The 19224-nt window shown below is 39.4% G+C and overlaps 1 protein-coding gene across 1 annotated transcript; it reads right to left on the bottom strand.

Moving 5' to 3' along the window:
* Positions 1-4732: 4732 nt before the first annotated feature.
* igsf10 (immunoglobulin superfamily, member 10) lies at positions 4733-17709 on the bottom strand. The gene is made up of 7 exons (XM_017496369.3): positions 17475-17709; positions 15998-16273; positions 15434-15563; positions 13451-13841; positions 8930-13153; positions 7902-8799; positions 4733-7394 (listed from the first exon to the last, which is right to left on the bottom strand). The coding sequence occupies exons 2-7, from the start codon at positions 16201-16203 to the stop codon at positions 5480-5482; spliced, it is 7764 nt and encodes a 2587-aa protein (XP_017351858.1). The 5' UTR covers positions 16204-16273; positions 17475-17709; the 3' UTR covers positions 4733-5479.
* Between the last annotated feature and the right edge of the window lie 1515 nt (positions 17710-19224).

Here is a 19224-nt window from a genome sequence, read left to right as displayed (position 1 = left end):
TTATACGTTTCTCTTTGTCACGGTTTAAAAATAATATGTTTATTATTAGGCTTAGATTATGTAGAGCATCTGCCTTACGAGCTGTAATGAGCTGTTACTATAGAAACACTGATGTATTCAAACATGCCAGCACTACCGTCAGAGCTGCTGTAATAGCAATGTAATCAACACAACCGATTGTGTTGCTGCTGATTTTATTGCCTTTGCACATGTCCAAAAAGTGATGCCACTTTTCCTTGGAGGGTAAACATGTGCTGAGTGAGTAATTATCCATTAACACCAGTTTAAATCGGCAGTTTATTTTTTTCTGTGGCACATTATAACGTCCCGCTGATGTTTTGGCTGCTCCTGGTGAATGTCAGCGAACGAGCTGCAAAGCATATGATGTGGTAATAAACTTTGATGTGTGGAGATTTTGTCGATTCCATGACCTGCACTATGTGTTTATTGCTCAAATATTCCTTTATGTCTGAGCAAGACTGAGAAGAAGGACAACGGTCTGAGTGTTTGAAGACACTGGCTGGATGAATGAGCAGCACTTACCTGACAGTCCTCTCTGCTGACCTGTGGTAGTCATAACCTGTGAAGTAGTTGTTTTAAACCTTTATTTAAACCACATGCGCACCACACAAACTATTGTTTTTCCATTCACTGAGATATATTAGTGTAGCTCAATTTTTATTCCTACACCTAAATTTTTAAAAAAAGTTTTTCTATCAATTTTCCATTAAAAAGGCTATTTGTATATTAGATGTTCGATGTACATCTTGCATACCAGCAGCAAGACATTTGGTTCTCATAAAGTAAATTAAACATCACACACAGCATCCTCATATTCCTTTGTTTCATTTGTTATTTTTTTTTAAAGCTACCTATTTGTAGAAAGCGTAAAAAGCCACATGACAGATGCAGCAGTTAATATCAAGATCCAGTGGTGGGAAAAGAACCAAACAGTGATGAGGCGTGACCTTAACATAAACCCCACAGACAGAGCTATAACATAACCTTCATGTATCATAAGCTCACGCTGCACTCAAAGTACTTAACCCTTTCTGGGTTTCAAAAATAAAGGTGAGTTAAATAAGTCATTTTTAAAGTTTAGGTAGCAGGGTGGTGCATTGTATCTCTAGCTATCTCTGGATTGATCAAAGCGTGACGTCCAGCGTGTGAGGAATCACACTTATCTAGCAAGGCTTTAGAAATCTTTAGGCAGGCTGACTGTTTTTAACATCATATTTGTTAACCTGTCTCCTTACGCAACATGATCTTTGCAGCAAGATAGACTAGGCAAGATTAAATAAACGATCAAAATAAAACATTCCTACATCATTTTGGTGACGTATGAATGAATGATTTTTTAAAGTTGAGGTGTCAAAGTACGTTTTTAGGCAATTTTGACCAAAACAGGGGGGGGGGCTGCTTCATAAAATTTTGGGTAAATAAAATGAGTTTTCCCGGTCCTCCACACAAACACCTTTGATCCCATTGAATGCCATGAGCTATCAATTAAGCCAACAGAAAGCAATATTTGACAAGCATGCCCTCAAGGAAAATGGCTTTTAAGGACTAATATGAAACAGATGGACTATGCTAAAGTGAAGTAAGTTAAAGCATGACCTACGATCCATTCATTGAGTAAGTGCACAGTAGAGGAAGGCATCATTCCCTGCCCACCCACTGCTACAACAACCCAGTGCAGACACATGTTCAGACCCTTACCTCCTCTGTCCCTATTGAACCATAACCACTGTATTGAGTTGCCTGGTTGGAGAATTGGAAACATCAGCTCAGAGAGAGGAAGCTTTTCCTGGCGCCAAAAGAAAGGTATGCTGTTGCATATTTAGAGTAAGATAAACAAAGTGGTCTATATTTAAAGGTCTCAGATGGAACCTTGGCGGATGTAATAATAAAACTGTTTTTGAAGTCTTGGCTAATCAGCTGTGGGCCTTGGGGTGTCTGGGAAAGGTGCTGACCAGTCCATCTGGTTAAGCCAAGCTTATAATCAATCATCTGGAGCCTGTTATACAGTGTGGAACTTATCAAGGAAAGCAACTTCATTCGAATTTCTGCTCCTAATTTCCAATTTTGTGTTGCTTCGCAATCAGGGACGGGAAACCCTGTGATGGAAACAGAAACATGAATCTATCCCTTGTGTCTGTGGGACCGAAGTGCGGATTTTCAAACACCGTTGTGAAATTCCAGTATCACCGTAGCAGGCTGGGTGAAAGATATCCAGACACAGGTTATAGCGGTGGAATGCTGTGAGGCTACTCATACTTCAACATGCTAATGAATGGAGAGATAATATTGACAGAATCCATCGATGCAAAAAGAAGCTGTCACTAGTTTTGATTCATTGTTAACATTTATGGATGAATTACTCCTTAAAAAGCAAGAATAGATCAAAATCACCTGAGGGATGGATAACGTTTATTACAGACAAACTTCACTCACTCATAGGGGCAATTTAGCATTGTCAATCCACCTACCAGGGCACGTGGAGAACAATTGAGTACAGAGTGTAGCCCGAGTATAGAAACGAACCAGTGAACTATGAAGCGGCAACATTACCTGTTGCACCACCATGCTACATGTTGCTTTCATAAAATAATTTACCGTGTTAACAAAAGAATATGATGAAGCCGACTTTAAAATTTAAGTCAGACAGTGTATGTAATTGATTATCTACTACCTTCCTCCTTCAGGTGTTGGGTGTGCACATTAAAAGATACAACCGCTCGATACATCGTATCACACTAGAGATGACAAATGATTAAAACAATACACTGTATAAATTGTCCATATTAAGCAGGATCCTGCCATTAGATGAAGAGATTACATAAGTGAGAGTTACTTTAAGGAGTCGGTCAGAGTTTGTCCATGTGGTCCAGAAACTCTGTTGGAGAACTAGTATCAGATATGGCAGGCCTTTGAGAGAGCCTCTGAGGGAAATGGGCAAACGTTATTTTTCCATTACTCTTCATGTGCTGTGTTGCAGCCAGCTGGAATCCCAAAAACTCTCACTCTAACTGGGGGAATCCACTGGCCAGATGTTACGCAAGGGACAGCATGGATGGATCTGACACATAACTTAAAACATCTTTTATGATTTCTTTATTCATTTGATCAAAACTAAATTAGCTAAGAAAAGTAAGAAAAACAGCAAGTGTTGCCAAGTATTCACAACACTGTTGCCAACACTGATCTGACGTCTATATGACTTCCTGGTATTTAAAACTCATTATATGTAATAACTATATATTTCTTTTGATTTAGCGATGTTAATTTTCATATATTTTTTGCATTTAAATTTTGTTTGGCTCCTAGGCAAGCAAGGTTTTCCAAATGCAAGATCATAAAGTCTGACTAATTCAGCACAGATGAGCTCATTTTAATGAGCTAAGCTAACGATGTGGTTCCGCCCTCCAGTCAAGGGAACCAGTAACCACTACGAACAACCTTGCATTTGTAATAAGGAGTTAATAAATCTAGTACAACAAAGGGATAAGTGTGTACTATCGCTCCATTCATATATTATAAAGATGTTAAAATCTTGGAAAACCTATGGCCAGTTGATTTGTCTTTGTGCTACTGATCAGAAGGTTGTGAGTTCAAATCCCAAGCACCTTTATAAGCTTATAATTGTAAATCCCTCTAGATAAAAGCATCTGCCAAATGTGTAAATGTGGCTAATATATATTAAAGGTATCAAAAGTAGTCATTGGTTACCAAGGAGAATCAATCAAATGTAATCTTTCAGCGCTGTAATGTAATTTCACACAAGCTAGCAATCTACCAGAAAGCTCTGGAGACTGAAGACCCAAGAGCAAGACCTCATCAAACATAAATACCAGTACAAAAAATGAAGTTTTTCTGACAATTTATGAGTGATTTGCTTTTGTAGGTATGATTGCATAACTTACCCCAAATTACTGTTTGTTACACAAGATATCTTTCCAAACCAGCTAATGCCACTTGATTGTTCTTGTGAACATATGCTAGCAGTTTCCCTGGCTAACAAACCAATTCCACATTCCAGTGTTTATGGAAAAGATCTTTTCCAGCTTGACTTATGTATTTTCTGGACCACATTTTGTCTCAAAACAAGAAAAACCTGACATTTGTAATCCCCATTCATAGTTCAGCAGTAACTTTCAATGAACTGTTGAAGAGTCCAATAAAACGCATGCTGCAGATGGGATAATGTGCTGTATAAAATAATGACTGGTACACATTTGTGTGATAATTCAGAGACTTTGTGCTAATTTAAAGTAATAATGTAAAAAGGATGAATTAGCTTACTGATTCATTTGTATAATTCTAAGAATGGCCCTTCCTATAGCATTAGGAATTCGATAAAAGTACTTAAGATAAAAGTATTTAAAGTGTATTTCCATCCCTTTGTCTCTCAATATGTAGAAATAGTTATTGTCCACATTACATTTGTTGGCTCTAATCTTTACCAATCAATCTCCATCCATCCATCCATCCATCCATCCATCCATCCAACCATCCACAAAAAATATTTTTAATATTTTAAATGTTTATGTTTCTTAAGAATCATTATGTACTACAACAAGATTGATGTACCCAAAGAAATATTTGTATTATTGTTACTTTCTATTAAAAAGGTGAAGTATAACATGTTAGGAATCAGACCTAGAAACCTGGCCCATACACACGTAATCTTGAAAATGCAGTAATTATGAAGTATAAAAAAGACACATAAATATGACACACAGATTTTGGTATTTGTGAAAATTATTCCAAAACCATTTATACAGTGACAAACACTATTGTATATTTTACTATACAGTAAAATATAAGAATGAGACCACTATCCGTGTATACTGATCTTCTGTATTCTATCAATCATATAAAAAAAACCTGTAAAATTTTCCCCCATCAAAATATATTAATTCAGTCTTAAAATGGTATAACTTGCAAATATTTTACATCAACATGAACTGTACTAAAAAACGACATTGCAAAAAAAAAAAAAAAAAAAAAAAAATTAAGTGATCGATGTTAGGTGCTCACTACATGACTTATTATATAGGCAATAAAAGTTTAGAGAGCAATTAAAGCAGTGAAATCTCATACATGCCCATAACAGCTCTGTATGCATTAGCACCTGAGGTTAGTACCACATATCTTTTCAACATAAAACTATTCAGTCTTAAAGTAATTTTTTAGACTGTAGACTTCATGGCCTTGTCCCAAATTTATTTTCATGCCAAACAGATTGGTGCAGTCTATTCCATACATCCATCATTCTCCATCTTTTTTGGTATACCGCCCATGTAAATCTTAGAGTGATACATGGTTAAATAAATGTAAAACATTTACTACCGCTAGCCCTCTAAATGATGAAATATGCCATAACAGCACTTAATATACAGGGGAGTTTTGGGAAGTATTAGTGTCTGACATTTGTCTTGAAGGTTTTAAGAGCACTGGTGGATGTTGGTTGCCTGTTTTAAATAACTGTCATATATGTGACCCTGGTGTCTGTCCCAAGATGATTAGTTGCTAAGCACTTATAAGGGCCAGAGTCAGCTCTTGTTGGCTTCTGAATTATAAGGGTGCCCTGTGGATGGAGGAGCTCGCTGCCTGCAGAACGTCCCTTCCCGGCCGTGGAGAGAACAGATCGGTCAGGCAGTTCCCAGGTGATTTCTGGTTTTGGTATTCCAACAGCAATGCAGTGTAGCTGCACTGGAGTGCCCGTTTTTGTCTTTACGTTTGGTGGGGGTCCAGAAGTGATGCGGGGAGTGTAGGCAAATATGGTGACAGGCACAGTTAGAACTGCATCCCCTAGATTATTCTTTGCATGGCACACATAATTCCCACGGTCGTGTAAATTGGTCTGATGGATGACTAGCGTGCCATTGTCCATTACCTGGTAGCGACCAGTTATCTGAGAATGGCTTATGACATGACCTCCGGGCAGAGTCCATAAGACGTTGGGACGAGGACTTCCATCAACCAAACAGTGGAGGAACAAGGGTTCTCCAGACATGCTGCGGATAATCCCTCTCGGCCGTGTCAGAATGTAAGGCTTTTGTCCAACCTCAAGAATAATCAGTTTCTCAATGTATCCAATCTTGTTCTTTGCGGCACACCGATACTTGCCAGCATCCCCTTTGCTTGGATTATAAATGACAAATGTGCCATCACTGCCTAGGTGATGTTGAGATGACCTAATAGGCCCTCCAGTCAACTGGGTACCATTAGGTAAAGTCCAGATCATATCTGGAGGTGGATTTCCATCAGCAGAACAGTTAAGTACTGTAGTTTTCCCTAGTCGAGTCACCACTCTCTCATTAAAGGGGTTTTTAAAGATCGGCCTCATAAGTTGGTTGGTAACCTCCAGGTGTATTACCAAGACAGCTTCACCCCCATCATTCCGTGCCATGCAGATAAACTCAGCAGTGTCTGTAGGTCTAACATTGCGGATCTCTAGAGTCCCATTGTAATGGACAACAATTCTGCTCCCGTAGTAAGGAGCTGAGAGGAAGATATTGTCTGGCATTACCCATGTGATCTTTGGAGGAGGATCTCCTTCAGCCTTGCAGTCTATTAACTTCCTAGAATACTTTTCTGCTGTATCCTTAACAACTGTCCTATTCTGAAAATAGCCATTGATGATAGGTGGATTTCCATCCATCTCCAACTTGTACGCTTTGCTCTCGTCACCTGCAGCATTGCGAGCTATGCAAACATACTCTCCAGCATCAGCTAATTTTATATTGCGGATCTCAAGAGAACCATTGACATGCATCAAGTATCGTTCATTTGATGCAGCAATCATGTCACTGGATGGTAGCATCCACAGAATCTTTGGTTTGGGTTCGCCTATGGCCTCACAGTCAAAGCGGATGTTCCCACCTGGCTTGACTTTGGCATAAGTCAGGAATGAGGGGCGTATCCGAGGTGCTGCACTCACAACAGTGATGTGAACGTGCATTTCATCCTTACCTAAGGTGTTCTCTGCATAACAGGTATAGTCACCTTCTTCATCCATCCCCACCTCATTCAGATAAAGCGTTCCATTGTCAAACAATATATAACGTTTAGATCGACTTCTTATCCTGCCATCAGCTTGAAGAGCATTGTTGACCAATGTACCATCTGGCAAGCCCCATGAAATCTCCGGTACAGGGGCACCAGAAGCCTTGCAATCTACCTTTAGTTCCTTGCCATATGGCACCTGTTTCTTCCCAAAAAATTTGGCTTCAATCTTAGCTGGTTTCATGGACACAGATACTTTCATTAGTTGCAGATCATCTCCAGCATTGCTGCGTGCAACACAAAGGTAGTCTCCAGCATCCTTGTCGCTAACTGAGTCAATGACAAGCGTGCCATTCTCCAGCACCTGGATACGGCTGCCCATTCTGTAATAAAGAAGGTGAGAATTTGGTAAGAAATCAAGAAGGCTACTTTAGAACCTTGGTGGTTGATGAGAAGTTGTATTTAAGCAAGTATTAAAAATGTTTCTTTGTCACCATCACACATTGTGAAATGTATATATAGAAAGAAAAACACTGTCATAGGGAGGTTAATGCTGATATCATGCTGATAAGTGATGGTTATACAAGATCCAATTATAACACCCATTCTCCTATTCTAGGTAATCACTGCATATTGATGTGAATATGAATATGCATATTTTAGGTTACAATGCAGGTCATGGATAGTCATTAGAATCTTCAAAAAAGAGGTAAACCGTACCTCTGACACCTGGGTAACTACTCAAAATACTATCAAGGGACAGGGTGGCACATTTAGCAAACAGTAATGAGGAAGTGATACAACTAAAAACGTCCAAAGTCTTTACATTCTGAACGTAATGATATGTTATAAAAGATATTTGATAATAATGTATTTTTTTTCTTTATTACCTGTGCCACTGGTCCACAAGGGCTTTGGATGGAAGTCTCCAAATAATTTGGGGTTTGGGAATGCCAGTTGCAGAGCAGTTCAAGCGAAGTTGGCTGCCATATCCCAGCTCAGTCCTCCGGTCTGATGTTTCAATTATTTGGGGGGCAATTTCTGTTTTTTCCACAGATAGTGTGACCACTCTCCGCTCAGATCCTGTGGAACTTGTAGCAATGCATTCATATTTTCCACTGTCTGAGACATCCAGGTTTTTCAACTGAAGGGTACCATTATGAAATGAGTACACTCTGGAGCTAGTGTGAAGTGGCATTACAACTGTCCCATCCATCAAAACCCAGTGTGTCGTGGGTTGAGGGTCTCCTTGCGCTGTACAGGGCATCCATACACTCTGCCCAACATTAGCCCTCACCAGCTGCCGTTTCTCTTCCAAAATGCCAGGAGGAGCTGCCACCACCTGAAGACGTACAGTCACAGTATCTATACTAGCTGGGTTACTTGCAATGCACTTATAATGTCCTCGATCATATACTGATATCTTCTGGATGACCAGAGTACCTTCTGGTGTAACGGTTACTCTGCCATGACCACTGTTTTGACCCCTGACTTGAGTGCGGTTTGCTAGAATCCAGGACACAACTGGCACTGGTCTTCCTTCTGTCTCGCATTTCAGCTCAACCTTTTCACCAGAGTGGGCTTTGATCTCTCGAAATTTTGCTTCCAATATTCGGGAAGGATAAGCCACCACTGACAGCATGACAGTGAGTTTGTCAGACCCATAAGCGTTCTCAGCCAGACAAAGGTATTGTCCTCGGTCTTTGACATTTGCATTCTGGATCAACAATGTTCCATTCCTGAACACCTCAAATTTACCCACCTTTCCTTTAATATTCAAAGTAGTCCCTAAAATAAAAAAAGAGAAATATAAAAGCAAAGAAATAAAACAAATGCACTACAGCACAATCTTTATAAGAAGGAAAACACAAACTTTAAGATTTAAAACCTTAATTACAGAAATTCAAAATATGGGTACCTGTGCCTGGGGAGAACCGTTTCCAGCTGATGGCAGGTTCAGGGTTGCCTGTAGCCTCACAAGGAAGGAAAGCATCAGAGTTTGACTCAACTGTAAAACTGGCTGCATGTCCCCCAATGATTCTTGGCTTAGATGTTTTATCCTTTGTAGATGATTCAAATCCATTGGTAGTTGATGATATAGTGTCATAAGTATTTAGAATTTCATTAGAGATCTCACTGCTGGATGGAACTGAAGTGATCTTGTTGTCTTCTTCTGCCGTGACAACAGTCACTGTGTCATAGATTAGTGTCCTCTCTGTACTAGTCCTCTTTTTAGATCCATCCCTTTTAGTGTCAGGGGAAGTAGTTGCTCTTGGTAGTTTAAGATGGTCCCTGTTTCTATTAGTTAATTTTGGCCTTATTCTTTGAATTGCAGGTCTCTGTGTTTGATACCTTCCACCCCTTCTTGGAGGAATTATCTTATTTGTGTTGATTCTTCCTTTGGTATTTGGGGTTTCTGACTGTGGTGTGATGTATGCCATTGCTGTATTAGTTGTATAATATAAGCTCTGTGTTGGTGAAGGTTCACTTGCTATAGAATGAGTTTTTGGGAAGTTGGTAGGTTTGGCTGTGTTTCTCCATTCTTCATTGTCAGAGTCTATTATGTCAGATGATACGTGTATAGAGGATCTTGCAACCTCAATAGTAGGTATATATAAGGGCTTGGTTACTCTTGAGGTTGTCTGTGGTGTTAAAGAGGTGGTTTCAAGTGTAGCAGATTTGGTAGTTGGAGCTTGTGTGGTAGAGATTTTAACTGGCCGTCTTCCTCTGAAACCTCGTCGTCTGTTGAAACCTGGCTTTCGAATTCTTCCAGATCTACCAGCAAATCCCCCAGATCCTCCAGAGTCAGAGCCTGAGAACTCAACTGTATCTTCTTTGTATGTCATTTTAGTAGTTGTTAGGGATGGTGGAATTGGTATAAAGTGGGATGGTGTAGTGATGGATAGTCTGGTTCCATACATAGGTATAGTTACTGGCGTGTACATTACTGGCGCTTTTTGGTATTTGTTGGATGGACTGGCAGTTGTAAATAAAGTGATCCCTTCATAAGAATTCTGTGATTCTGTGAATTTTGATGAACCTGATAAGTTATCAAAGGATATCCATGAATTGCCTTGATTTCTTTGGGTGACAGGGGGCATGGTAGTCATTGGTGCAGCCATTGACTCAGCTGTAGGTAGGGTAGTTAATGCCTTTGATGGTGCAGTTGTGGTCATGGTTCTGACTGTTGTGCTCTTTATTGTTATGGATGGTTTGGATGGTTTTCTAAGTCTCTTAAGAATTTCCCGCTGACCCTCTTTGCTTCCGAAAAACCTATGCCATGGTATCTTTCCCTGTATGACTTTAGAAGCCTTAGTTGTTGTAGTTGCAACATTGGTTGAAACTTCTTTCACTGGATCTTTTGCAGGTTTGTGAATATATTCACTGGAACTATCAGACTTCAACTGATCATCACTTTTAAATGTAGTAGACTTAGAGGATATAACTGATGAAGAAATAAATGGGGTGCTCTGAGTTGTTGTGCTTAGTTTTTCCATTTTTTCTAAAGAAGATGTAGGCAATTGAGATCTGCTTGTTGAATCTTCTTCTGTTTTGGATTTTACAGTAGACATTCTTCCTTTCGCATTATCACAATTTGTGGTCAGTTCCACTGCGTATGGGACAGTGGTATTGCTCTCATACTCTACAGATGGCCTTTTGATCTTATCTAGTAAAGACTGTATATCTGTAATCTTGTTCGGCCGAATAATTCTGCGCCTACTGAAAAAATTACGTCTCCTTCCTGGTCGCTTTTTATTGGGAGGAATAATGTGTATTTGCTGGTGGGAGATGATAGTAGATCCAGGGGGCAGATGAGGAGACTTGATTCTTTGAGTAGTATGAAATGTGATCTCATCTTGTTCTCGTTCTGTAGTAGTGACCGCTGTAAAAGTGGTTTGGCTCTCGGGGTCTGTAGACATGTGTACTACTGGGTTCGCCCTTTTTGTTGATCGATCCAGCGTCGATGTCACATTAGGGCCTTGAGAGTTGAGATGTGGCAGTACCTCAGTTGCAGTCTCTGGCATATCCCCAGAAAACTGAAGCTCCATTTCATCCATGGTTTCAGTAACTGTAAATTTTATGGTAAATGGTTGCAAAGGTGTATTTGTGCTTCTTTCTGAGCTGTAGGATTTGCTTCTACTAAGACCAACTTTATAACCTTGGGTAGTAATTAAAGGTGTTGTCTCATCTTTTTGAAATTCATAATTGCTAAGAGTAACACTTGGCACCATTGGGCTGCCATCTGTGTAAGAGTAGGAACCTGTTGTGACTGTACTCATGTTTTCTGTTGTTGTTATAACATTGCTTAGATCATCTCTTAGTGCCTCTGTGATTTCAGCAGCCTTATTCTGATCATTCTTTAGTAGGTGATATGTGGTCATAACACCACCATAGATATTTTCTGGATTTTCTGTACTTGATATTGCTTGATCTGGCTTAGAAACATCATCTTCAAACACTATATTCCCTGAACCTGTCTCATCATCAACAGAAAGTCCTACATTAGCTTGTGATTTATCTGTTGGGTTTATACTGCCATCTTTATCTTTCCTAGATTTTTTGTTTTGAGATCTCTTGATATAATCTGCTAATCTCTCAGGGTCTACTCTCCTGGATGCTTTGTCAAACACTCTTCTAGACCACCCAGTGTGCCTGCTACCACCCCTTCTATTTGTTGTTGCTCCATGGCGAAGTGAAGGCCTGAGCCTTGGGTACGGTCTATCTGAAGTAATTGTCCTTGATTCCTGGCTAACTCTACTAGAATCACCTTCACTGTAAAGCATGTGGCTATCTTCCATGCCCACCTGTACATCATCACCAGACCCGTCTATGCTAGTCTGTGTTACAATTTTTGACACATCAGTAGAAACAGTTACTAGGGAGGCTAATAAATCTACCCCGAGATGGTTAGCAGCTATGCATCTGTAAAAACCCCTGTCTCTCTCAGTCAATGGATGTATTGCTAAAGTACCATTTGGGTAGAGTCTCCTGTTTCCAAAAGACCGGTCCATAACAGTATGGTCTGGTAATATCCATTGTACAGAAGCTTCTGGGGTACCGTTTGTTTCACAATCAAGAACTAAGCTCCCACCTACTGTTCGTGAAAGCCGAACCCCATTGACATCCTCCTCCTCAACATCTGGGGACAGTACAGTAACCCTAAAAGACAATACATCTGCATCTAGATAATTAGTCGCAATGCAGTGGTAAATACCAGCATCAGAGCTATCTGCAGCTCTTAAAGTAAGCTTCCCACTGTCTAATATTTCTATCCTCCGGTCCTCGCTGCTATATGGCGCACGCACCTTGATTCCATCTGGTAATATCCACTCTGTGGAGGGTTTGGGATCACCATAGATCTCACAGTTCAGTTCAGCCACACCACCAGAAAGTACTGAGAACTCGGTCTTAGTCTGGTTGTGCTTTTTGATCATAGTCCAGCTGAATCGGTCTCTTCTCACTTTATTGCTTTCGATATTCATTTCAATTTTGGAAAAATATTTAATGTGGAGCGTTGAATATGTGGTGGTAGTACGGTCCAGCTGTAAGTTAATGGTACCTTGCATTAACCATGCAGGATTTGCCTTAATTTCTGCATCAATCTCCGTGAAGATTTCACTATCAGCTGATCTTGCTTGCTTGTATTTGTAGATCATTTCCGGTGACATGGTGAGAAGTAACTCCCTCTCAAGTCTCATTGGAGAATCACTGTACAAGGCCAAGATGCCCCAAAGCTGACGAATGTGATCGTAATCAATGTTACAAACAAGTGACGTAGCCACAGTTGCACTGAGTGTTGTAACATCATCTCCCATTACTCCTTCTGTTACATTCAAGTTGTCCAAACCCCCTGGCCTCTGTACAACACAGGCAACACTGGCATCATTGTTATACTGGTCTGTGATTTTCATTTCCATCATCCCAATTGGAGCAATAAAGTCTTTGGGAAGAACTGGGGCATAGCTGTTCTCCTCCATTGTGATATTTCTCTGTTTCAAATGGGAATGAATCCATGGCTTAGAACATGTGTAGGCTTGACTTGACAGATAAATAATACTGCTTCCTCTGGAGGTAAGTGGAGATTTACAGATGGGACACATCTGTTCCCCAGAAAACCTGTCTCTTTTGCATTTCAGAACACCTGTAAATACAAAATTGATGTTTTAGGCAGAAGCAACAAGGTGAGAACAACATCAAATAGTAACAATTTCTACAGAAATGTGCATTCTTTTCTGTAAAACAATTTAATCCATAAACACTTTGTTTGTGCTGAATGCCCATTTGGTCTAGAGCATGTACCTGTAATGCCTTCACTTGCCTTTTAAAAGGCATCTGATAGTCTGAGCTTCTCAATGAATGTAGATGTCAATATATTGTCAGATTTATGAGTTCAATATATACAGCAGTGACTAGATGGAAAGAGCGCTGTCATCCATACCTGGATTTCTCTCGATCCATGCTGCAAGCCATTCCATTTGACAGTCGCACGACCAAGGGTTTCCAGCGAGAAAGAGATTCTCTAACTGGTAGCAACCAGCGAACACTGTAGCATGTAGAGTGGTCAGTGCATTTTCTGATAGATATATGGTCTTGATAGACGAATATTTGAATATCTGGTTGTATCTCAGAGTTATAAAAGTGTCTGGATGAAGCTGCTGGAGTAAGTTGCCTTCGAGATTGATTAACTGTAGAGAAATTAGACCATATAAAGCTTCTGGATGGATGAATTCGATGGTATTATGGTCCATATAGAGACGCAACAAATTGTCCAGGCCTTGAAACGTCTCTTTGCGTAGCTCTTTCACTCGGTTGTAACTCATTTTTAATACCTAAGGAGGCAAAATCATGAAGCAAGTCTTATTAATCGGTTAAACGGTATAGTATAACAAATTGCACGAGTTATGTTTGAGTCGATGTAAAGGTATCGACTCAAACAATCCTCATGTGCAATTTGTTATACAGTGCAAATTACCTTCATGTAGTTCATGCCTCGGAGGTTTTCGGAAAAGAGGTTGCCAGAAAAAATAAATCCGAGATAGAAAATACGCACGGAAGAAATAACCCCCCCCCCCACCACCACCACCAAATTGCAAGCTAATAGAAATTTAGTGTATTGCCAATATATTGTTGCATGAATAGTCCTACATGTAATCACATTAATCACTGTAAATTTTTAAATCAGCTTATAAAATAGCACTTGATCCGGCACATCCTTTTATTTTTGCGCAACATAAATGTGTGCACAAAACTTATGTTCACTCCTAAATTTAGAGTCCGTAAAGAGTTAAATTCCCACTTAATTTTTTTATTTTATTTTTAACTGACTTATAGTACTCATGAGAAAATGGTTTTGTTTGGTTTTCAATATATTGCCTTTCAATATATTGCCTGAGCCAGAGATTAACTACAGTAGGGTAGAATGTTTAACATATAAGCATTTTATCTTATCCTTTATCTTGTCCTATCCAATCAAATAACCACAAACTTTGCGATACTGGTTCCCATTTAACGTATTGGAACATTCTAGCCCTCGGTCTGCCTGCTTTATGATTTGTTTTGAGGTCTTACACATGTTTCTTGCATTACTAAGCTACAGTTTATTTGTCTTAGTGTGGTATCAGTATGGGTTTGTGGTTGGAGATTATTTGAAATTTACCTCAGCTGACGTACATGAAAAATTACAAATGTGAAACTCAAAGCTAGGCAGTCATCCTTATGGCATTTTCTTGATCAGTAGAATTCCTTTGACATTTTTGTGAGATTATGTTGGTGGTTTTGTCCAAGTCTTGTGTTTACCTGTGTTTTGCTCTATGATTACGGGCCATCATTAGCCTGTCTCCCTGTATTTTGACTTCTGTTGCTTGTTAGAATACAGATTCCTGGAAAAAAATCCCAGTGACTATAGGCTACCCAGCACTTGCATCCTACTGCTGTCCCTAACTCCAGTATACTACAATCCACAGTTGGAAATCTTTATTTGTCTTAGGAAATGGCACCAGTTCAAACTTTCCTAAGTAAAAAAAAGTTGGACTTGACGTTTATGCTAGTAGTATTATATAACGACCACTCTATTCAGCAGCGTAATCTTGTCAAATGAATCAATTTCACAATCTTTTCAAATTGAAGCCCTCCAGATAATTCACGCACCGTATTCCATTAGTAATATTCTTGAGTATGTACATCGTTGAGTCCTTTCATCTACCGTCTGTTTCATTTTAGCATCTGACCATCATTCAACACGCATGGTTTGTTTTGGAAACAAACAGCCTGAGGTCCAAGTGTTTTGTTCCAGTGCAAAGATTTATTTGTGCTTGTCTTCACAATGTGTCATGGACCGAACAGCTGAACCGCATATGCACACATCTCAAGCATCAGCATGTCAGCACATCCGAGCCATACAGGATTAAAGACGGTCTTTTACCTGCAGAGCCTTTAGGTCTCTGAACGCCCTGTCCTCAATGGTTTGGATGGTGTTACTGTGCAGCATTAACAACTCCAAGCTTTCCAGACCTGACAGTTCATGTTCTTTTAGGATTGTTAGACTGTTGTACCTATAAAGACAAACAACATGGATGTAAAGCATGCTTGTAACTTTTGAGTTATTCCTGCTAAAATGATTGTTATTACCTTGAATATTCATGTTCACTAACATAAGTAAATGTAAGCACAGACCATATCTTGATGGAAGTTGGACAACGGATTACAATGCACTGGAGTGTAGCACAGCACAGGTGAATGTGTGAATGAGTGTGATTGTCTATGTGAGCATAATCTTGTCAAAATCAGATAATCCACTCCTTGGGGGGGTATGTTTAAGAGTAATAAATAAGTAAATAAATAAATGAACAAACAAACAAAACAAACAAACAAATACACAAACAAACAAAATAAACATTTTTCCTTCTGGTTACTTAAGTTAAAGTAAGGTTTAGGGTTAGAATTAGCAGTGCGTGTGTGTGTGTGTGTGTGTGTGTGTGTGTCTTACCCCAGGTTAATTCTTTTCACAGGTGGCTGAACCCCGCTTGGTATCACGCTCAGAGATCTAAACGTGCAGTGCACCTCGGTGGGCTCATTGCACGTGCACGGCGCAGGACACGCGCTGCTGCCGCATCGAACCTCGAGCAAAAACAGCACGAGCGCCAGGAATCCGGCGCACAGGTAGCGCGAGCCTCCGCGGAAAACGCGCATCATGGCCACGGACACGGTCTCGCTGTCTCACATTCAGTCCTTTTCAAATCCTCCAGCTTCCATCACTGCAGAGCTGTAGGTGGAGAAACCATGTCAGCCCACTGCAATAAAACCCGCATGTGGCGTTCAAAAGATGGCAGGCTGTTGCGTGCTGAACAATTTGCTGGCGTTCTTTACGCGTAAAAATAGACGATTTGTTCGAATCACGTGATCAAGAAGAAGAAGAAGAAGAAGAAGAAGAAAGAAACAGCTTATGTCTTTCTCTAACCATCCTTTTTGATTCTTACAGAAAAGCACTAAACTTTTTTTCTGTAAACTTCACATATGAATAATGTGACACGTGATTCACGTGTGAAATACACACACTTCATATACTGTTTCACACTTTACCCCCACATGTAGGGTATGTGCTATTATTATTACATGTGATTCTTTTCACGTGATTCATTAAATTCCACATGTGATTCTTTCCACATGATTCATTTCATTTTTTTCATGATTAATTTTTTTCAACAGTGCATTTATTTTCACGCGATTTATTCCACACGATTCGTTTAATTTCACATATGATTCTTTTCACATGATTCATTTGTTTTCACATGTGATTCTTTCCATGTGATTCATTTCATTTGACATGTGATTCCTTTCATATGATTCATTTCATTTAACATGTGACACTTTCTACATGATTAATTTGTTTTCATATGTGAATCGTTCCACATGATTCATTTAATTTCACGTGATCTTTCAATATGACTCATTTAATTTCCCATGCAATTATTTTCACATGTGATGAAATACATTCTTTTAACATGTGATAGCCTACCTTTCTTTTAACATGTGATAGCCTACCTTTTTCTTAATCAACACAAAAGTACTTGGTCTTGTTTTACTGGTGTTATTATATTACCTGTGCTGTTTGAATTTACTATCAAAATAAGAATTTGCTTACAAAATGTAGAATTGTCATGACAGCGTTCACTTGGAAATCAAAGAAAATGTCAAAAGAAAACAGAAATAACAGACTAAGAAAGGGATCGTAGAGAGAAGGACAGAGCGAGCAATCACTACAGTCATGACTGTTTATATGGAGAACACACACAAACACACACACACACACACACACACACACACACACACACACACACACACACACACACACACACACACACACATGGCCATAAATTCACATGAGGAAGAAAAAAAAACCTTGACTAAATTAACCAAATAAGTAGAAATACCACCTAGATCTGATGGAAATGTCAGAAACTTACCCACTGCACCAACTTTCCAGGAATTTCTTGCAACTTCAAAATAATATTAAGACAAAGTTAAGATTATGAAAACAAAAGTAATCCAGATTGAAAAAATATTAATCCATGTGATAAAGCATCGTGTCCACCAAGTTTCTTCCCAAAAACCCCAAGTCCCAAAATTCTATCCAGAGAAAGACTGTGAGAGGAATGCTTTCTGTGTTGCAGGTAGATGGGGTGTGTGTGTGTGTGTGTGTGTGTGTGTATGTGTGTGTGAAGCTGCTCACATCCACTACATTTTCATTCGTTCCTCCTGGCGCGGGGGTGGTGGTGGTGGTGCTGGTGGTGGGGGTGGGGGCAGTCTTGTTAGGTAAGGTTAGACCCCAAACAGACTTACTAAGGTGGAAACTAAGCCAATAATGTGTCTCATATTGTAAGGAAAGTTAGTCCAAAAACAGATTTAGATTATAAAAGCATAGTAACCTTATACGTGCTTGTGATTGGGGTCAGATTTGAAACACCACCCTGGAATCCAATACATTAGAACTGAAGTATATTTTATGTCTGAATCTGAGCTCTGTTTATTTTAATAAAGGGACTACTGGGTCAATGCTATTTTAAGGTGGAACCTTGAATAGAACCATTTAATGCTTACTACTCTTGACCCTTTTTCTTAGTCCTTGTTGTTTCTGAGAGTATTTTTTTCTTTTACTTGATCCTAAAGCAAATGGCAGTAGTGATGTAAGCGACTACAAATACAGTACTCAGAATGTGTTCTAAACAAATACAAATACTAATAAGAGGAGCACTATTTTTTAAGAACGCTTGCCAGGAAGGGTCACAGGGCAAAAGTTGTGCAAACAAGAGGTAGAGGAGGTGGGTCTACTTTCAGGTGGGTATGAGCGAGTGGTCTGAAACTTGTTGTCTGAAAGCCATGTTAATTGCACGACATATTTACAGCATCATAAGTAACTGCATGGTCAGGGTTCTATCAGTTTAAGTTATGGCACTAGCTTGTTTATATTTTGGAAAACAGAACCAAACAAATTTGGTAGAAAATATCGCCGGCAGGATTATAAAACAGTGTCGAGTTGAGACCAATTATGCAGGTGAGTGAAGTAATTGAGGTTGAGGAAATGTCAGAGTCAGAATTAGCACACTATGCCGACAGTGCTGGTATTTCTACCACTGAAGCCCCAATCCCCCCCATTGTTTTCCTGTGGTTTAGGGTGTAGGGTGGTAGCGTTCATGTTTATTTAAACAAATCCTGTTTAGGCCATGCCCAATGTGGGTTTAAATCCAAATATAGGTGCAAATATTTGTAGCACTAAACAGATACAGATACAGATAGTACTGCATTACACCCTTATCTGATTAAACTTTGCAGCAAATTCTTATTTTAATAGGTAAACCATGATGATAATAAACTTAAACAGAACTGGTGACATAATAACACCTATCAAACAAAACCAGTTGCTTTTGTGTTTATGTGTTTATGAAGAAAATTCATTACCAATTTCACGAGTTGCCAATTTGGACAAGCAGGTAACAGAAACTGTTTTTCCCAATAACTTAATTTAACTACCAACATGTGAGTTCAAGGCACACAATGCTCCATTATCGTATACAAAGCCGTAGCATGCATTCTTTTAAGATGATGCTCAGCAGGGATGCTGTGAAAACACTTTGAAACTTTCCAAAGTGCCCATCAGTGGTGGAAACAGTCCTGCCTGTGATTGATTACTACCTGCCTGGGACTCAAGAACAGATG

The sequence above is a fragment of the Ictalurus punctatus genome, chromosome 20, assembly GCF_001660625.3.
Source record: "Ictalurus punctatus breed USDA103 chromosome 20, Coco_2.0, whole genome shotgun sequence".
In the NCBI taxonomy this organism is placed as follows: Eukaryota; Metazoa; Chordata; class Actinopteri; order Siluriformes; family Ictaluridae; genus Ictalurus; species Ictalurus punctatus.
The sequence above is the reverse complement of the archived record's forward strand: the minus strand, read 5'-3'. Positions and strand labels throughout refer to the sequence as shown.

Bases quoted from the DNA above. Each gene is read 5' to 3' on its own strand.
- igsf10 (XM_017496369.3), bottom strand. From the start codon at position 16,203: ATGATGCGCGTTTTCCGCGGAGGCTCGCGCTACCTGTGCGCCGGATTC. The intron at 15,564-15,997 runs GTAAGACACACA...TTGTCTTTATAG, and splicing joins GTGAAAAGAATTAACCTGGG to GTACAACAGTCTAACAATCC. The intron at 13,842-15,433 runs GTAAAAGACCGT...TTGCCTCCTTAG, and splicing joins GAGACCTAAAGGCTCTGCAG to GTATTAAAAATGAGTTACAA.